Source organism: Atractosteus spatula, chromosome 6 (genome assembly GCF_055471065.1).
Source record: "Atractosteus spatula isolate fAtrSpa1 chromosome 6, fAtrSpa1.hap1, whole genome shotgun sequence".
Classification (NCBI taxonomy): domain Eukaryota; kingdom Metazoa; phylum Chordata; class Actinopteri; order Semionotiformes; family Lepisosteidae; genus Atractosteus; species Atractosteus spatula.
In genome coordinates, this window is record NC_142711.1 from 48,083,094 (window position 1) to 48,100,786 (window position 17,693).

General features: G+C 40.3%; 1 protein-coding gene across 1 annotated transcript in view; it reads left to right on the forward strand.

The window, feature by feature from the left end:
- Window positions 1–8,934, forward strand: part of cdk13 (cyclin dependent kinase 13) — a 32,172-nt gene extending 23,238 nt beyond the window's left edge. Inside the window, exons 8-14 of the mRNA XM_088919625.1 lie at window positions 835–936; window positions 1,056–1,133; window positions 2,741–2,857; window positions 3,562–3,693; window positions 4,933–5,123; window positions 5,642–6,133; window positions 7,361–8,934. Of these exons, the coding sequence (XP_088775751.1) occupies window positions 835–936; window positions 1,056–1,133; window positions 2,741–2,857; window positions 3,562–3,693; window positions 4,933–5,123; window positions 5,642–6,133; window positions 7,361–8,211 (1,963 nt within the window). The 3' untranslated portion in view covers window positions 8,212–8,934. The remainder of the gene's footprint in view (window positions 1–834; window positions 937–1,055; window positions 1,134–2,740; window positions 2,858–3,561; window positions 3,694–4,932; window positions 5,124–5,641; window positions 6,134–7,360) is intronic.
- Window positions 8,935–17,693: the final 8,759 nt, after the last annotated feature.

Sequence of the window (17,693 nt, forward strand, 5' to 3'; positions counted from 1 at the left end):
ATTTACCTTTCACACTGAACGCTTAGTTTTGCTGTATTCCTCTCATTATGTAATGTTATACAACCAGAGTCCCTTGTTACAGGCATTTTATTTTGAACTCTTAACCAATTAGTTTATAATTGATGTGCTCTATTGTAGTAACTAACATGCCAGCTGCATGAACATCATCATTTGATGATGAGCCTCCAGGGACTCCAATAGCATTTAACAGTTATTTTTGTCCTAGCCCCTGTGAGAAGCTGATATATCAGGCAGTCATAATTATAATAAAGTAACTAAATATTTTCAAAGGCTGGTGACTATATAATAGATTCTGCTTGAATATGTGCAGGACCATCTAGATTCTTTTAAGCGGTCTGCATCTTAACACCTAGCTGACTGAAAGCACAAGTGTAGTTGCGCCATTGCATAGATACAATCTCACTAGGAAAGACTTACACCTTATGATGCCTCTGTCTATTAATAAAACCTGATCAAAGCTGTTCATTGCAATATTTACAGAAGTGTAGGTGCATTAATGGCTGGTGTTATTAGAGGCAGTAGTTTCCCAAATCGTTCACTGCCTATCCTGAGTAACAATATCCTTGAGAATTTATTTTCTTACCAGAATAAGTGCCTGATAAAATCATTTTATCAGTTTCTAGGCATTAGAGATAGTAATTATTATGAGCCAGAACCTCTGGAAACACATTGTTTCAAATGGAAGGGTGGGTTTATGGTGAAGGATGGTGGGACAAGCCTCCGGGGGTAATACTTCTGCTAAACTTTGTGACTGGAAGGGTTGTATTTTGTTCACCTTGGGACTCGGCGATCTTCTGTGTGTTTGTGTTTCAGCCGACCCTATACGAATAAAGTTATTACTCTGTGGTACCGCCCGCCAGAACTGCTGTTGGGAGAGGAGAGGTACTCGCCAGCTATTGATGTCTGGAGCTGTGGGTAAGAGGCTTGGAAAATGATAGCTGAAAACATCCTTCCTTTCATGTGTTTCCAATTAAGGAAACGTGTTTTAATATGGTTTCCTATCAGTCCTAATACTGCCTTGTTTTCACTCTTAGGTGTATTTTGGGTGAACTGTTCACAAAGAAACCCATCTTTCAAGCAAACCAAGAACTCGCACAGTTAGAACTTATCAGGTGGGTTAAGGTCGTCTTTCTCAATGGAACCCAAAAGGCCTTCATTATGTAATTAAAATGAAAATGTCTTTAGTCCTCGGTCGAAAACAGTGCACAGTCTGAAATTTGATAGTTTATAAAATATGATGATATTAGGTTCTTCTGCACTGGTGACCTTTCATTAAAACTATATAAATAACATTCTCTGTTAATAATAATTTGTCAGAATTTCTACACAATGGAAAAGAATTGTATATATGAGTTGTTAGTTTTTTTTATTGGCTAAAATGGTTTAAATGTCACAGCATTGTTATACTGCTTGAAGGATGCACTAGATTCCAGTCTGGTGAAATGGAGTTTTCACTTCACCTTTCCTGAATGTCACCAAATCTCAACAGAAGAGCTTTAGACTTGTTTGCTGGGCATTTATAAAAGGGCTACACATGGATTTTCAAGGCTGTTAAAGTGTGCTTTGCGCAAAGCTTGGGATTTGAAGGAGCTTGCTGACACTGGTAAAACACAACCCGACACTAGCGTATACGTTTTAGGCGTTTTTTTGATACTTTCCTCTCTACAACTGTTTTTAAATGTCAGTCACAGAAAAACAGATTATCATCGTTAGGAAGCGGCTTAGACAGAAATCACGCAGGAACAATTCATCATTATGGTCACGGAAATGCTCTGGAAATGTTTTTGTGAACATTCTCACGGGCACTTCGACATGTTGAAAAAATCTGAGTTGATGACCAGTTCAACCACTGCTAAATGCATTAGTCACCAATGAGGTAAAAACAAAAGTCACGGCACAGCCTGGCGGTAGTGGAAATGACCCAGAGTGCAAACATCGATCACTTGTTTGGCTGTCAGGAGCACCCAGCCCAAAAAAAAATTGAAAGATTTCAAGATTTCAACGAAGCATTTGCTATTCTCTTCAGTGGAGTACATTTATATTTTTCTCCAGTTTCTCTCAGACTAGGAAAATTATTACAAATCATTTCCCTTGGGATGGAGGATAAGCTGTAGACATTCCTACGCTACCTCAGACATCGGTAGTGTGTTCTTCAGATCAGAAGTGGTGTGCTGGAGCTCGCGTTTGTGCTCTGGGCTTTCCTGTGCTTCTCTGCACAGATTCCTGTCATCTCATCAACAGGAGTTCATAGTTCCCAATTTCTGAGTTATTTGTTGGAGGAGTGGCCCAAGAATAACATAGTTTTTTTTAATTGACTCTTTTTGTCATGACTATTATCCGTTTGGGTCTGGGAGGGCTGTTTGTCAAACCGTGTCCAAGTATTTGTGTCCAGTAAACATCAATGCATGTATGTTTTTTTATTTTCTCAAAGGGAAGCACCATTTTCTTTTAATAACGTACACCCTCGGGTTCTCCCTTGTTACATTAGAGGGGAGGCTCATAGCTGCGATTGGCTTCATAGAAAAAGAAATTCCGATCAGTTTGACTTATCCAGTGCTTGTTAGTTCAGCCCTAATTTTAGTAATTTCATCAGTTTTAACCTACTCTAAATCCTCTTCAGTTCTGGGCGTGAAAATGTCAGATTTACACCGCTGCTTTGTTTTGGGTAGGGTCAAATGAGCGTGTAAAGTTAAACTTTGTTTTTTATCTCCTTTGGTAGTCGGATCTGCGGCAGTCCTTGTCCAGCAGTGTGGCCCGATGTCATCAAGTTGCCGTATTTCAATACGATGAAACCGAAGAAGCAGTATCGAAGACGACTAAGGGAGGAATTTGCATTGTACGTGAAGCATTTTTTTTTGCATAATAAAATATCTGTTCTGTTGGCAAAGCATATTTAAAGATTTTTTATTACCATTTGCGAAAGCGTAATTTTATTTGAAAAAATTGCACCTCCCATATTTAAATTCTGTAGTGAAACCTACACAACCATTTTAGATTACATCGAAGAGAACAGTATTATTTTGAGTAACTTGCTAATCATACTAGAGGGGTATGGGCAAGTGGGAAATAAGTTAAGGACTATCACAAAGTCTGTTTCTAAAAGTATATATTGTAAAGGGGTAGAATTGTGTAACATGAACCATATATGAAAACAGTCTTTGCAAACTCTTATTATACATGTATTCTGTTTTTTTAATACATAAAAGAAGCTAAATGGTCATAAAGCCTCTTAGCATTCCACTATAGCTTCCCGAAATAAGTAATGATAAATCAAAGTGAAGGAGGGCAAGAAAAAAAAAAGATCAGCATTTCTTACAGCCAATTTCCATATAGACTCCAGTTTTTTTTTTTTGTTTAAGGTTCACAGCGCTGGCAGGATATGCTGTAAATCATACACAGCTGTTTTTGCTTTGGAAGCGTCAGACTGATATACAGGTGTCATTGTATTGTCGCAATTTCATTGTAATGCTAGGACTTCCTCTTAATGCAGGACTTCAGCGTGAGCTCCTCTTACGTATTGGTGTTTTTCCTTTTTATTAGCATCCCTTCCACAGCGCTCGATCTCTTTGATCACATGCTTGCACTGGATCCTAGCAAGCGCTGCACTGCTGAGCAGGCTCTTCAGAGCGATTTCCTGAGGGATGTCGACCCTGCCAAAATGCCCACCCCTGAGTACGTATCCCACAGCATTTTTGTCTTGAAGTACCTTTACCTCCGACATTGCTCATGGATGATAATGGGAATTGCTTATCTAATTTACTTGGATATTTATGTCATATATGTAATTTTCCATTTGCTCAGGATGCCTTGATCATTGCACACAGGCCTACACTTAGCTCACAGGCTTATTGTAAGTGTCTGAAGTAATTAGAAGTGATTTACACAATGTACAAGTGCCATACAGTCCCATGTTTAGGCTATAAGCTCCAAATGCTTGATTAATGTTGTGATTTTTGCGTCTTCGCTCTCATCGTGTTTTTTTTTTTCATTTTTGGAATCGTCCCTATTCAAAGCCTAAGCTCAAATGAATTGTTGGTGCCAATTATTGTTTGTGTGGTTAGAGTCCACAGAAAATGTGGCTTTTTGTATTATAAAAGGGTTTGTCTGGCTGTTTAAGAAAAAAAAGCGTAGACAAAAAACAGTAATTTGAACCGAGTACATAAAGGAGTGGTGGCGAAACAGCAGCATCTTGTGGTGCAGCCTTGTACATCTTGCAGGGCCTGATGCAGAAGCAGGGGGAGAATATGGATGTTTGAGCAGTGTGTGCAAGTGGATCGTTAAGAAATGTGTTTTAATTCCTTGGTGGTTATCGAATGTTAATTTTAACCTTTGAGGACTGTTCTAATTCTTCAAGGGTGCTGTTATACCATAAATTAGCTTGATTTTAATTTTGTTGTCTGATGATCCTGTTTTAAGATCTGCTGTGTGAGTGTGTGGGCCCAGCAATTGACTAGCGTCCCATCCAGGGTGTATCCTGCCTTGTACCCGTTGATTGCCGTGATAGGCTCTTGCTCCCCCGTGACCCTGAATTGCATGAAGCAGTTAGAAAGTGGATGGATGGAGATTAAAACTGATCAACTGTTAAAAGTGATTCATTGATCATAATCATGACCGTGATGCACCAAAAGGGACTTTACCTAAGTCACCATGTTAGCGAGAGAGTTGATTTGGTTGGTGAAGTTATTTATCCTGATGAATGTCATGCCTGGTGGAAATCAAGAAACAAAAACACAGGAACTTGAACTGGAAGACAATCTATGTTGGTTTGTCAGGGAATAATAGTGCTTCTTTTGTTCTGGCAAAGAATAGAAGGAACAGTTTACCCATCCAGAAAATGGATGGATGGATGCTTCCCCAGTTTGGTGACAAACACGAGAAGCCATCAGTAAGTTTCCCAATCCCCTCCTGCAGCCTCCCTCTGTGGCAGGACTGCCACGAGCTGTGGAGCAAGAAGCGCAGGCGGCAGAAGCAGATGCCCGAAGAGATGACGGCGCCCAAAGTCCCCAGGAAGGACACGGCCTTTGGACTGGACGACAGCAGGAACAGCACGCCCCAGGGCTTCCCACCAAATCAGCACAAATCTCAGGGCGCCTCCGGCACAGGTCAGCATCTAGACTGGGATGTACTGTACATGAATCCAGCTGTGGTGTTGCTGTTGCTCAGCCTGTCACTTAATTCTAGAAGCTGTAAAAAGCTCCTTTTTAAATCAAAAAGGTGAAGACCTTTCCACTATAAAAAAAACGCATGCCCCGAAAACTAAAATGCAATTAAAAGAAGTTTTAGTGTCCCAGTGCTGTAGGGGGTAGAGTTCTCATTCCTAAGAAGAAAACCTGAGTTCTGACTTATAATTGGAAGCTAAGGAATTATATTTTCCTGGCCTTGCTAATGCCAGTTAGTGTATTGTGTCCTTTGAAAACGTACTCAAATTAAAGAAAAGTACTTTGGCTTTTCCATGACACCTGTGCTACAGGTAAGCTGTGAATGTGTAAAACTGTGGCAGGCCACGGACAGTTTGGACAATTAACTAGCATTACTCCAGTGAAAGGTGGACATCAGAATGAGGAAGAATTCAGATTACATGCTATGATTACAGAACTGTCTGTCTATGGGTTTTCTGCAGATACTAAAGCCACTGGATCCCAGCTGACAGAAGAACAGCTGACTGCATTGCTGAACCTCCTGCAGTCCAAGACCTCAGTCAGCATGGCTCAGTTTGCTCAGGCCATGAATATCAAGGTGAACCCCGACATGCTGCAGCAGCTCAACAAGCTGTCCCTCCCCGCCGGGATCCTGAACGATCCTGAGAAACCTCCGGAGCCCCAGCCACCTGAGCACCAGCCACCCGAGCCCCCGAAGGCGGCGCCGGCGAGCCAGCCCCCCGCCCCTCCCGCGCCCCACACCCCCCCACTACCCCCCCAGCCGAAGCCGGAGAGCGAGGTCGTCCCCTCCGCCATGCAAAACGCCTTCACGGTCCTGCTGTCCCAGCTCCTGAAGGTGCAGCAGACGCAGAAGAAAGACCCCCCTGCCCTCGGGGAGACGGAGCCCGGCGCCGCAAGCGACACCCCGCCGGAGGCTCGGCAGCCCCCCGAGCCCAGCCCCGCCTCGACACCAGGTAAAAACACAGATCGCCCACATTACCGAGCACGTAAGGGGGGGGGGACAGCATCAAAATTAATTGTTGCATCTGTGGGTAAGTTTCTTTTTCACTTAACAAATCAGACACACTCCTCGTCATCTTCAGGGTGCTGGGAGATACAGATCACCTAAAAAAATTCCAGCAGAGGCATGATCTTGATTGTTTCCGTTTATATTGAAACCATCGGTTAATCAGTTTTAGAAGGATGCGGTAAATACAGGGACCATTCCATTTCAAAGCGTGGTGATTTTGAATGTTTCACTGGTGTTTGTGGGTATACATGACTAAACCTGCTAGCAAGAAAACTGAAGCAAAAGGGTACAAACAGTTTTGAATCTGCATAGGTTATATTCGAATCAATTTAAAGTTTAATCGGAATTGTGTGCTAAAGACCACCTAACTGAGATGCAGTTAGCCTACAGTATAAACTGTAGCAGTGGGAAGAAATGTAGAAATAGACAAAATCATGCTTCATTGGGATAATGAAGCATAAAGTGACTCAAGTGTATAACGTGTCCTCTAGATGTATTAATACACCCGATGAAATAAGAACAAAGGGCTTAATTAACAAAGAAGTTATGGAATGGGTATGTGTTCTGCTGATAAAGAAAATTTGAAGAAACTCATATTTTTGATTCATTTGTTGATTTTGTTCTGTCTGTCCTTCCTTGAATCTGTTCTAACTTTCACCCCGATCTACTAGTTTGGCAACCTGAATCTGAGAGGCAAGAACAAACTGGGCAGTCTTGTAAAAATGTCAGGAGGTCATTGGTGCTGATCTTCCTGCCCTCTCCACCATCTATCACATGTATTGTGTAAAGTAAAAATCCATCTGTGACGATTCTGCACACCCCTTGTTTAACAAATTCCATCAGAGCCCAGATACCGACTCCCCAACTCTAAAACCAATAGATTTCAGTTCTCATTTACACCTTTAGCCATATCCTTAATTAAAAATGGATTTTCTATGCATGTATATTGTTGTTGTTATGTTTTATTTCTGTCTGTACACCAACACTGCTGCTGTAAAACAAATTGCCCCCTCGGGGATAATGACTCTCTCTGCTGTGAGGTGCTGTAAATGAACAAGTTATTCTTTAGATCCTTTAACAAGGATTTAAAGCCGTCCTTTAAAAACTGGGTCATTATCGCTTCCCCCGGCATATAACCCTCGCTTTTGTTTTCTTTTTTTTGCTTTTCAAGTGGCAGAAGACGGCGTGGCCCTGCAGCCGAAAGCCCCCGCTCCGGAGCCTCCGCTAATCCTCCCGCCTGACCAGAGGCCCCCTGAGCCCCCCGAGCCCCCCCCGCCAGCGAGCGAGGACCTGGACTACCGCGCGGAGAGGCCCCCGGCCTCGGACACCCACGGTGGAGTGAAAGCCGCCCTGCTGCAGCTCTTGAGCCAGAGCAGCTGCCCCGAGCCGGAGTACCAGCCCGAGGGCCCCTACCATGCAGGAGGCAGCGATTACAGAGACGGCTACGGGCCCGTTCCCCCTTTCTCTTCTGGCGTTTACCCCCCCGAGGGCTACGGCAGCAGCTACCTGGGCGGTGGCGAGAGGGCCAGCTTCTTGAGCGGCCTAGGCGGAGGCTTGCCATCGCACTCGCTGAGGGAAATGTTCAGCGGCGGAGCCGCCGCTCCTCACTCAGGCAGCGGCGGGCGCCCGCTGACTCCCGGCTACCAGGAGCCTTTCCCGAGTTCCCTGGGTTACGGGGACAGCGGGGGCAGCGGAAGCAGCTTTTCGGGCCGGGGGGCAGCCGGGATGCTGTTCAGTGGGGATAAGGACCACCGCTTCGAGTACAACCACAGCCCGCTGCCTATGCTGGCCAACAGCAACGCCAGTGGCAGCCATCCTGAGAGCACTCATGGGGGAGGTATGTCCCTGCCAGGCAGCTTTCACAGCTACAACCACAGCCTCAGCAGACAGGACAGTGTGACGGCTGGGGGACCCCCACAACCCCAGGCCTGGGGCTCCCCCTCTCAGGGTGGGGCCTACGCCCAAGGCTACAGACCGCACATGAACACATCCACTCTGAGAGGCAGGGGGTTACCATACTGAACCTCCGGGATGGATGCAAATGAAATACAAATAAACCCTCTCAGGATTTGACTTTGCAGTTAACAGACTTGATTTAAAACAAATATTCTAAAGAAGGATTTTTTTTTTGTATTTTGAAAGTAAAACAAACTGGGGTTAGGGAGGGTGGGTTGCTCTTACCATTTCGTATTGTTTGTAATCTATTCTACTGCTGTCTTTTAAATTAAGGGTTTTTTTTGTGTACATTTACCAAGCCAGGTTATAATTTTTATCTGTACTTTAGCTTTTTTTTTAAAATGGCTTTAGACAGAATAGTATTAATGTTTTTTAAATTGCTGAACAATTCAGCAAACCTGTTAGGTAAAGGCCAAGGAGCTCCTTGTGCACACATTGAAAGATAATATAATTTTGGACCAACTATGTTTTACATTCAGCTAAGAAAATAATTCTTAAAGACACTGGATACGTTGGTCTGCATACGACGTCAACTTTGTACAGGAAGGTCACTTTTGGGTTTGAACTGACTGTCAGTGCTCTTCTGGTGACTGAAAACGAATACGCCAAGTGTCTTTATTTATGGACTTAAAAAATTACAGAAGCTCTGTTCTGTATGTAATTCGGTCGCTTACCCTTCTGAAAATCAAATTAGTTGAGACATTTAACCCAAGTGTAAGAAAGCAAGAAAAACTTTTTGTACTTTGAAATTTTCCGGTAATGTTTATTAAAGAAATACAAATAAAAAAATGGTCTTTGGTTGCTAACTTTTACTACATTCTTGGAACGTGCTCAGAAATTAAATTGTATAATCAATGTATGTCAAAAGCCATTGCAGATTAAGCATATGGATGCTATTACAGTACCAATATTAGTCTATGTGTATTATCCACAGAAATCATGTTTGTAAAAGTCACCACTGAAATTAGTTGTTTTTGAGAATGGGAGAAATTTAAAGATCAATCATTTATAAAAAAAAAAAGATATCTGCCTGTGACTTTTCTTTTACTTGTTCTTTAAATTATGCTCTTAACCTGTTGGTTGCCTTCATTTCTAAGATGACAGCTTGCATTCACAGCTAAGATGTGTCTTGGTGTGCTGCTCTCTGTCTGATGCTACCTGCGGTCTAAGAACCTGGATTTCTGAGTGGTTAAGGACAAGGACTGTTACCATGATGCACCCAGTTTAAGCCTTGATTGTGCCTCTCACTTTGTGTTACTAAGTAATTACCAAGTCCTGTTGGATAATAAATTCTACTGAATGAATACAGATGAGAACAAATAATGGCTTGATAACTGGAAACACAAGTACCTTTTTTAAAAGCAAAAGAAGAGTGAAGTGTTGGCTGCGTTATTCCCAGCTGTGGGTACATTGTACTGCACATCATATGTGTGTGCATAAACATTAGGACTCGTTTAGAAAGCTATAGAGGAGCATTAGTACTCCCCATAATGTTTCTTGGAATAAATAAAGTAGATATTTTAGACTATGAGCTGAAGCTCAGCTGGAATAATACCCAAGGGACAGAGGGGTCACAGCGATCAGAAAACTGTCCTACAGTGTTACATATATCAACAGTGTTATCAGCATGTAGCCTGATCCTGTCAGATCTCAAAAGCTAAGCAAATCTGGACCTGGTCAATACTGGAATGGCAGCTCTCTAAGGGACCTGGAGGACAAGTGTCTTCTGGTTTTCATTCCATTTTTAAGCAGTTTATCTTATTAAACCCTTAATTGAACCATTTGATTGGGTCCAACAGTCATGACTAAGTCTCTTAAATCTATTTTCAACAAATATTGTTTGCTATCAATTTATCAATTAATGACGTGCAGACATAGGTGGTATGATCCCGTTAGTTAGAATTCACCCAAATCATTGATGCAAAGGAGAGCGGACTTTAAACCTAGTATCAGATATGGGTTTGATGCTAATTTTCTATGGAAGAACTGAAATGGTGTTAAGACTACAAGAGCTCAGTTTGGTTCAAGGGCTTGATGAGCCAAACTAAGAAAGGTCTGATGAAATGATAACCAGAGGACAGAAGATCTAGAACTGGTAGATGCTGCTCTTAGAAACGCCTGTTTGTTCCTATAAGGGATAGGTGACAAACCTTTTTTTTTTTGGGGGGGGGGGGGCAGAATTTCTAGAATAACACCCCAGTATGCTTACAGGTGCCTCTGTGCTTGTAGGAGGTGCTGTCTTTCAAAAGAGACATTAAAGATCTTATTTAACTGTTCATTGGAGTAGCGATGTTAACTCTGGTGTCCTGGCTAAATTCTACTTGAGGCTGGTACAACCTGGTCTCCCTGCAATTACAGCATTGAATTGGTGCAGTAATGGGTGTTCGGTGGGTATTCTGCTTGATCGCTGCCATGCATCATCTGGGTGAGTACTGCACATCAGTGGTGGAAAAAGTAAATGTAAAATATTTAGGGTTTGTTTGGTATGAAGAGCACTGTATGAAATTTAAATTAACTACCTTGCTGTTTTCCAAGATCTACATAAAACCCATGTATGTCACCTGGCAGACTGTGTAAAAACCTACTAAGGTTTTAACCTTGAGCTAATATGCCTAAAGTGAGTGGCTGTTAAATTTCACCACTTATTTTTTTATGGGACCTTTATTATTGTAAGCTTAGACATTACAAAGCCTATCAAATGCCAGAGACAGCCTAAACATTACCTAGCAATAGGAGGATCCATCTGCAATCATCAACAGGTTATGTGACTACAGCTGGCTTTTTCCATGTGAACATCTGTGATTAAGACACTTACTTTTACCCCCATGTGATGTTAAAGGGAACACGATAGAACATGAAGATTTGTATGGATGATTGAGGAGAATACTGTGCTGAAGGAATGTTTCACTCCATTTAACATCCTTTTTAACAAGACTGCTATGCCAGTATAAAATGTTACCATTGCATATTAATACATAATTAATCCCATTATGGCATGTACTTGATTGAAGTTATTTTGTGCATCAGAAGTATTTCAAAAGAGATTTAACAGTGGCTGTCACTTATTATACATACTGTACTCTCCCTTCAAGCATTAGTAGCTACTATGAATGATAATAACAATACCATCTTTAGGAAGTGCACTTCTTTTTGTTCAACTAGAACTGTAAAATGTTCTTGTGCACACGTTTAAAGCCATGCTCAAGTGGCATTTGTTTCTTAAGCACAGCATATGATTAATGGCAATTGAAGACTTCTATCCAATTTCTAACTGCTTTATCCATTGCAGAATCGAAGGAGAGCTGAAGCCTGTCCCGGCAAGCAATGAATGCAAGGCCAAATAGCTAAAATCAAAGGTAGGTTAAAATTGCCATTCATTGTGAATATTTCCCTCTGCTTTAATCGTTGTCATATGACTGACATGCCGGTATACTTGGCTGTATAGCAGATTGAAAATGTTCAATTCCTGGGGTGCTATCTGCACGAAGGTTGCATGTTCTATCCTTTGTTCAAGTGGGTTGCCACTCATTGTTCAAATACATTCTGGTAGGTTAATTAGCTTCTGGAAAATTTGGTCCTCGGTGTGAGTGTGAGCCCTGCAATGGACTGGATGCCCATCCCAGGTGTATCCTGCCTTGCATTCATTGCTTGCCGAGACAGGCTCCAGCTCTCCTTCGATTCCTGCAATAGATAAAACTGTTAGATGAGCAGATTTGTAAATTTATAACATGGGTATACTTAATTGACCTCTGTTCAGGTTCTTTTGTAAAACAGGATTTCCATTTTTCACATTTGACAGATTAAGCAAACAAAAAATAATGAGCACTTCCATTTCAAATAATATATTGAGCATCAAAAAACATAATGTTTAGAAAAACTATCGACGGCGGCTACTCATTGAAGGTTCATTAAGACTGACTATGTTGCATTAAAGTGACTATTTTCATAAGCATATATTTCTCCTCATTTGTGATTAAACACATACAATGAAGTGATTTTACCTGTTCAATATCAAACCTGGTGAAAATCAATTAAGAAATAAACACGCCCCACTTTCTTTATCAAGAGAACAACATCTTTGTGCAACTGCCTTGCAAGAGCAACACCTCTGGTAGACTCATCTACAGTGGAGCCAAGGGTTGGTGGACAGTCAGGGAGTGTGCACAATAGACCGATCAATAGGGAGGTACCAATGTATTGGTCTGGGTGGGACTGTCTACCACAGCACTACGTTGATCAAATCCTAGAGCCTCATTTGCTGCCCTTCATCCTGGCATGACCATATTGCTCATATTGCCTTTCTTGGGAGATGAGTAGGTTATACCTTTACTACACGGTCACTGAGCTAAATCCTGTAAAACATGCAGTGGCTATCCAAAGTACTCACTCCCTCCCCCTGGACCTTTTTCTACATTTTATTAAAGTGTTTCAATATGGAATCATAATGTATTTAACTGTAGAGTGGTTTCTTTCCATGGCAAAAACTCCAAAGTGTCAAAGTGAAAAAAATCTATAGATCCTCCTAAATTAATTATAAATGTACAACTGAAAATAACAGATTGAATAAGTATTCACCCCATTTGAGTCGTTGATACGTGGTAAAGGCACCTTAGGCAAAAATTAGAGTGTTTTCTTGGATACATTTCTACCAGCTTTGCACATTTGGAGACAGCAGTTTTTGCCCATTCTTCTTTGGAAAATTACTCAAACTCCTTCAGATTTGTGAACAGCAATTTTCCACTCCTGCCACCGATTCTTGATTGGGTTGAGGCCTGGGCTTTGACTGGGCCTCTCCAGAACATTGATTTTTTTCTGGGTCATTGTCCTACTGGAAGACAAGTTTTCTCCCAAGTCCCATCTCTCTTGCAGACCACAGCAGGTTTTCTCTGTAGTTTGCTGCATCAATTTTTTCTTCTCTCTTCCAGGCCCTGATGCAGTGAAGCTTTCTCCTAGCATGATACTGCTTCCACCACCAAGCTTTACCGTAGGGATGATGGTCTCAGGATTATGTTCACTGTTAACTTGCGCCAAACATACCGCTTACCTTTGAGGCTTAAAGGTAAATTTTTTACTTATCAGACCATAGAATCTTCTTCAACTTGGTCTCAAAGTTTCCCATGTGCTTTCTGGCAAAGTTATAGTCGAGATCTGATGTGAGTTTTGTGACTCTCCCAAATTTGTGAGGCACCCAGGCAATTGTCGTATATAGTTTCTCTATTCTCAGGCATGGAAGACTGTAAATCCTTAAGAGTTTTCACAGGCCTCTTGGTGGCCTTCCTGACTAGAGCACTTCTTGCCTGGAAATTCAATTTTTGAGGGCACCTTGTTCTTCAGAGTTTCACAGTTGTGCCATATTTTTCTACATTTCTTTATAATGAGCTTTACTGTGCTTTGGGAGATATGTAATTTCTTATAGCCCTTCCCTTCTTTTCAATAACCATATCACAGATTAACTTTGAAAGTTCCTTTGTTTTCATGATGTAATTTTTGCTGGGAGCTGTAATAATCAACTACGGGACCTACCAGAGATGGTGAACTCATGTAAAAACATCCTAATTGCACACAGGTGGGCACAATTCATCATACGACGTGACATCTAAAGACATTTGGTTGCACCAGCGCCTATTTAGATGCGTCATACTAAAAGGGAGTGAATACTTATGCAATCACTTTTCTCTTTTACATTTATAATTATATTTTTAAATTTATAATCACATCATACTGTCTCTAACTTTTTGAGATGCATCTATTATTACAGGAACACTAATTTAATCCTTCAACAAACCAACACTCTGCCGAGCAGATCAAGTGTTGCTGTAGACTTCCTGCAATGAACTGGGATTAACATGCCAGTACATTGGCTAACTGTACTGTAAAATCTCACTGAATCAAGTTTTTAGATCTGGAGAGAGAGTTCCTGAAAGGTTAAGGAGTATTCCTTCTTTAATTCCACTTGTCCTATCTTGGTCTAACTCTGTTAAAGTTTTCAGACTTCAATAAACAGTTACAGTTTCTGTACTTTGAATCAAGTGTATCTTTTAAAGCTTCATCTTTTGAAAAACATTAAATGCCAACTAAACCAAACACCCCCCCATTGTACAGAACAGAATTTGGAGTTCTACATCTAAAGAGTTTATAATTTCAAATGACAACTGTTACATCTATTTTAAGCGCTTACCTCAATTAGGAATGCTCATGTCATTAAGCCAGCAGATGGCAATGTAGGCCAATAAATACTGTGAATATTTAGTTCGACATACTTCACACTGCACAATTCAACAGACACACATCTGAATTGTGTAAACGGTATTACCTTATTTCTTTATATAAAGTAGCTGAAAATTAACTTAAAATAAGAAAAAAGCCATTTTTGAAAGTTGTGAATACCACTTTTTCATTCAGAAATTTCTTGAAAATTGTACAAAATTAAATCAATGCCAATAGTGCTGATTTTAAGCTAAAAAGACAACAACTTCTAGCTACATGTTGTTTTACCAACCTTTCCACTCACGTCTCCCATGACCTTGTGGTATTAAAAATATTAACCTAAACAAAATAGGTTAAACTAAAGATACTGCAAGAGGTAAGGCACATTTTGTACATGTGCACTGATCTTGAACTTGAAGACAGTAACTTGAAGCTTACCTGAGCAGCATGGAGGACAATTTTAATCTAATTCAATTCAAAGTTTTGGAACATTAACATTTTTCAATATAATGAATCCCAATGCTGAATTATGATGCACCTAGGCAACAAAATAGAGAATATCTGGAATATGTTTTATCATTTAAAACCTTTGGAAAAGACCTTTCAAACTCTTGAAATGTCAATAACAAATTTCAACAACCACAATGCATAAGTGCTCAAATTAAATGGCATTTTTGCACTCTTTTGACAAATACTAAAAAATCTTTCTAGATTGGTATGAACTTCCAACCCCCCCCCCCCCCAAATTAATAAATTGAAAGGGCAGGTTTTAAGTTGTCACATAGGACATACCACAGCCCTAGTATTATAAAAGTAAAATTTTCTGCTTTATTCTTGTTCTCAATTCTGGTTCTGGTGACCTACCTTAGATAACTGAAGGCTTACTTAATCTAAGAAATTGCTATAATTGAATATTTGCCTTTTGTTTCTAGGCACATGCTTGGGATTTTCTTTCACTTACAAAATATAACAGTTAAAGCTCCAACATGTTTAAGAGCTTACATCAAATTAATCTTGATTATTATTAAGTCAGTGAAGGTTTGTTTGTGTAGGTGAGGGTGGAACAACCCAAAAAACAGGTGTGGGAGTCACCAGGCCCAGGATTGGGAACTACTTCTCTATGACAAGATGACAAAAATAGTATATAATGAAATTGGTCAATTCTTGTTGAGGAAGGTCAAATAAAAAATGGGGAAAACGATCTTAAAACCTGGGCTCCCATCTTATGATTAAGGTTATGTTTCAACATGTTTGTTAGGGGCGGAGTGGTGGCTCTGCGCCTGTGGCTGGAAGGTTGCCGGTTCAAATCCCGTGGCCGGCAGAGGAATCCTACTCTGTTGGGCCCCTGAGCAAGGCCCTTAACCCCAACTGCTCCAGGGGGGCTGTACAATAGCTGATCCTGCGCTCTGACCCCAAGCTTCTCTCCCTGTCTGTGTGTCTCATAGAGAGCAATCTGGGGTATGCGAACAGACGAATTCCTAATGCAAGAAATTGTATACGGCTAATAAAGTGATCTTATAATTAACATTTTGAAAACAAAAATATTTACCATGAACACACTATACAGTAACATTCATAAATTACATAATACAGTTCAGTTTTCACATCTTTCCATTCCTTTACACCACTGCATTTTCTTACCTCTTTCTGAGCTCAACTCCAAAATCTTACACCACTTCTGAGCTGGTAGACAGTGACTTTAGTTGGAGTGAAGCTGAAATTGTGCAACAAAATGTACTAAACTGCAGAGAATCGAGGCATGAAAGCATAATGGCCTAGCGTATTTCCTGATGAAGAGAGTTCTCGGAAAACTCACCTGCTTTCCTTCATTTTATCTTTAAACATGGAACAGAGAGGATAACTAGATTCCACCTGTTACCGCTTCAACCTGAATCCTCTTACCATAGCTCCCCAGATGGGGCAGTAGGGTTGCACTTTGGACTGGTTGGGTAAGTTGCTCAAGTAAAACCAAAAACAGAGAGATGTGAATGCTATGCACATTCTGTTGTTTTGAAAGGGAGGCAGATACCTGACAAAAGAACTATTTAAAATTCTAAACCCTTAAAAGCAAGTTATGACAGGAGAAATAAAGACAAACTGATCCCTAGGATTCAAAATCTGTTACCAGCAGCTCAATCTTCCTAAATACTGCTTTGGCTCTTGTTATGACAGCATTGCTCCAAATACTACTAAAATATACTATATTGCATCAACATAAATACAACACTCAAACCTATGAAGCCAGTCATAAGTTCTCTTATTGAAATATTAAATTATACACAATCTTAAAACATACATTGGTTTACTAGTGTGTACTCTGCTCCGCTAATATCAGACTCTTTGAACTTAATTCCGATGTCTGTATGTATGTTCTAGCAAAAAAACTGATTTTACATATAAAAAATTAAACATAAAAATGCTACTTTTGCTTTAAAGCTCTCTCTTTTGTGCTTGCTGGTAAAAAAGAATACTTCTGACATTCAGTTTAGTGTAAAAGAAGACATTTTCATTAATTTTTGTAATGTCTTTTTTTTTTTTTACCTTGGTTACTTTTCTACCAAAGACAGGTGTTAAGAATCTTAATCTCAAAATGCAATCTAGTCCTCTTCTTTTTTTTCCATTGTTCTTTTGTGTCTGTTAAACTGAGTAGTATTTCACAATACAAATGTGCACCATGATTACCTAAAAATGTGGCTTTTCAGACTAAGTCCTAAAATGCAAAGATGTTCCTACAAGATACACAGACTATTGGTAAAGCTTGTGGAAGTACTTAGCATGACGTTTAGTATAGCAGGGGAAAAAATTAAACCACTTACCATAAAAGCCTCTTCCAACAGCAAACATGCTTTTAGACACAGTGTTGTTTTATACGTATGCATCAATTAACTTCTGTTTTCATTATGGGTAATTTTGAAACTTTTGTTTGCAGAACATGTTAAAAAAAGATTTTGCTACCTATGAGTCACGTGATGAACCTAATTTTTAACTTCATTAAAATGACTGCTGTGTTACAAATCTGCTCAAGTGTGATGGCATTTTACCTCATGACCAGTTAAAAGTGTTTTCTGCAGTATCAGGAGTTTTTTTTTAACACATTTGTGATGCACAGTGCACTTGATTAAAATAGCAAGAGCATGGACATGGACATTGCTAACACTATTCTGAATATGTAAGGAACATAAAAAAGGATTCAAATGAGATGAGGCCATTTGGCCCATCCTATTTGTTTGGGTTGGACGTAACAAATGGCAAACTTAATATGCAGCTAGATAAACATAATGGTAGAATAAATCCATACACTTGGAAGCAAATATAATACATTCACCACTTCGTATTTCAGT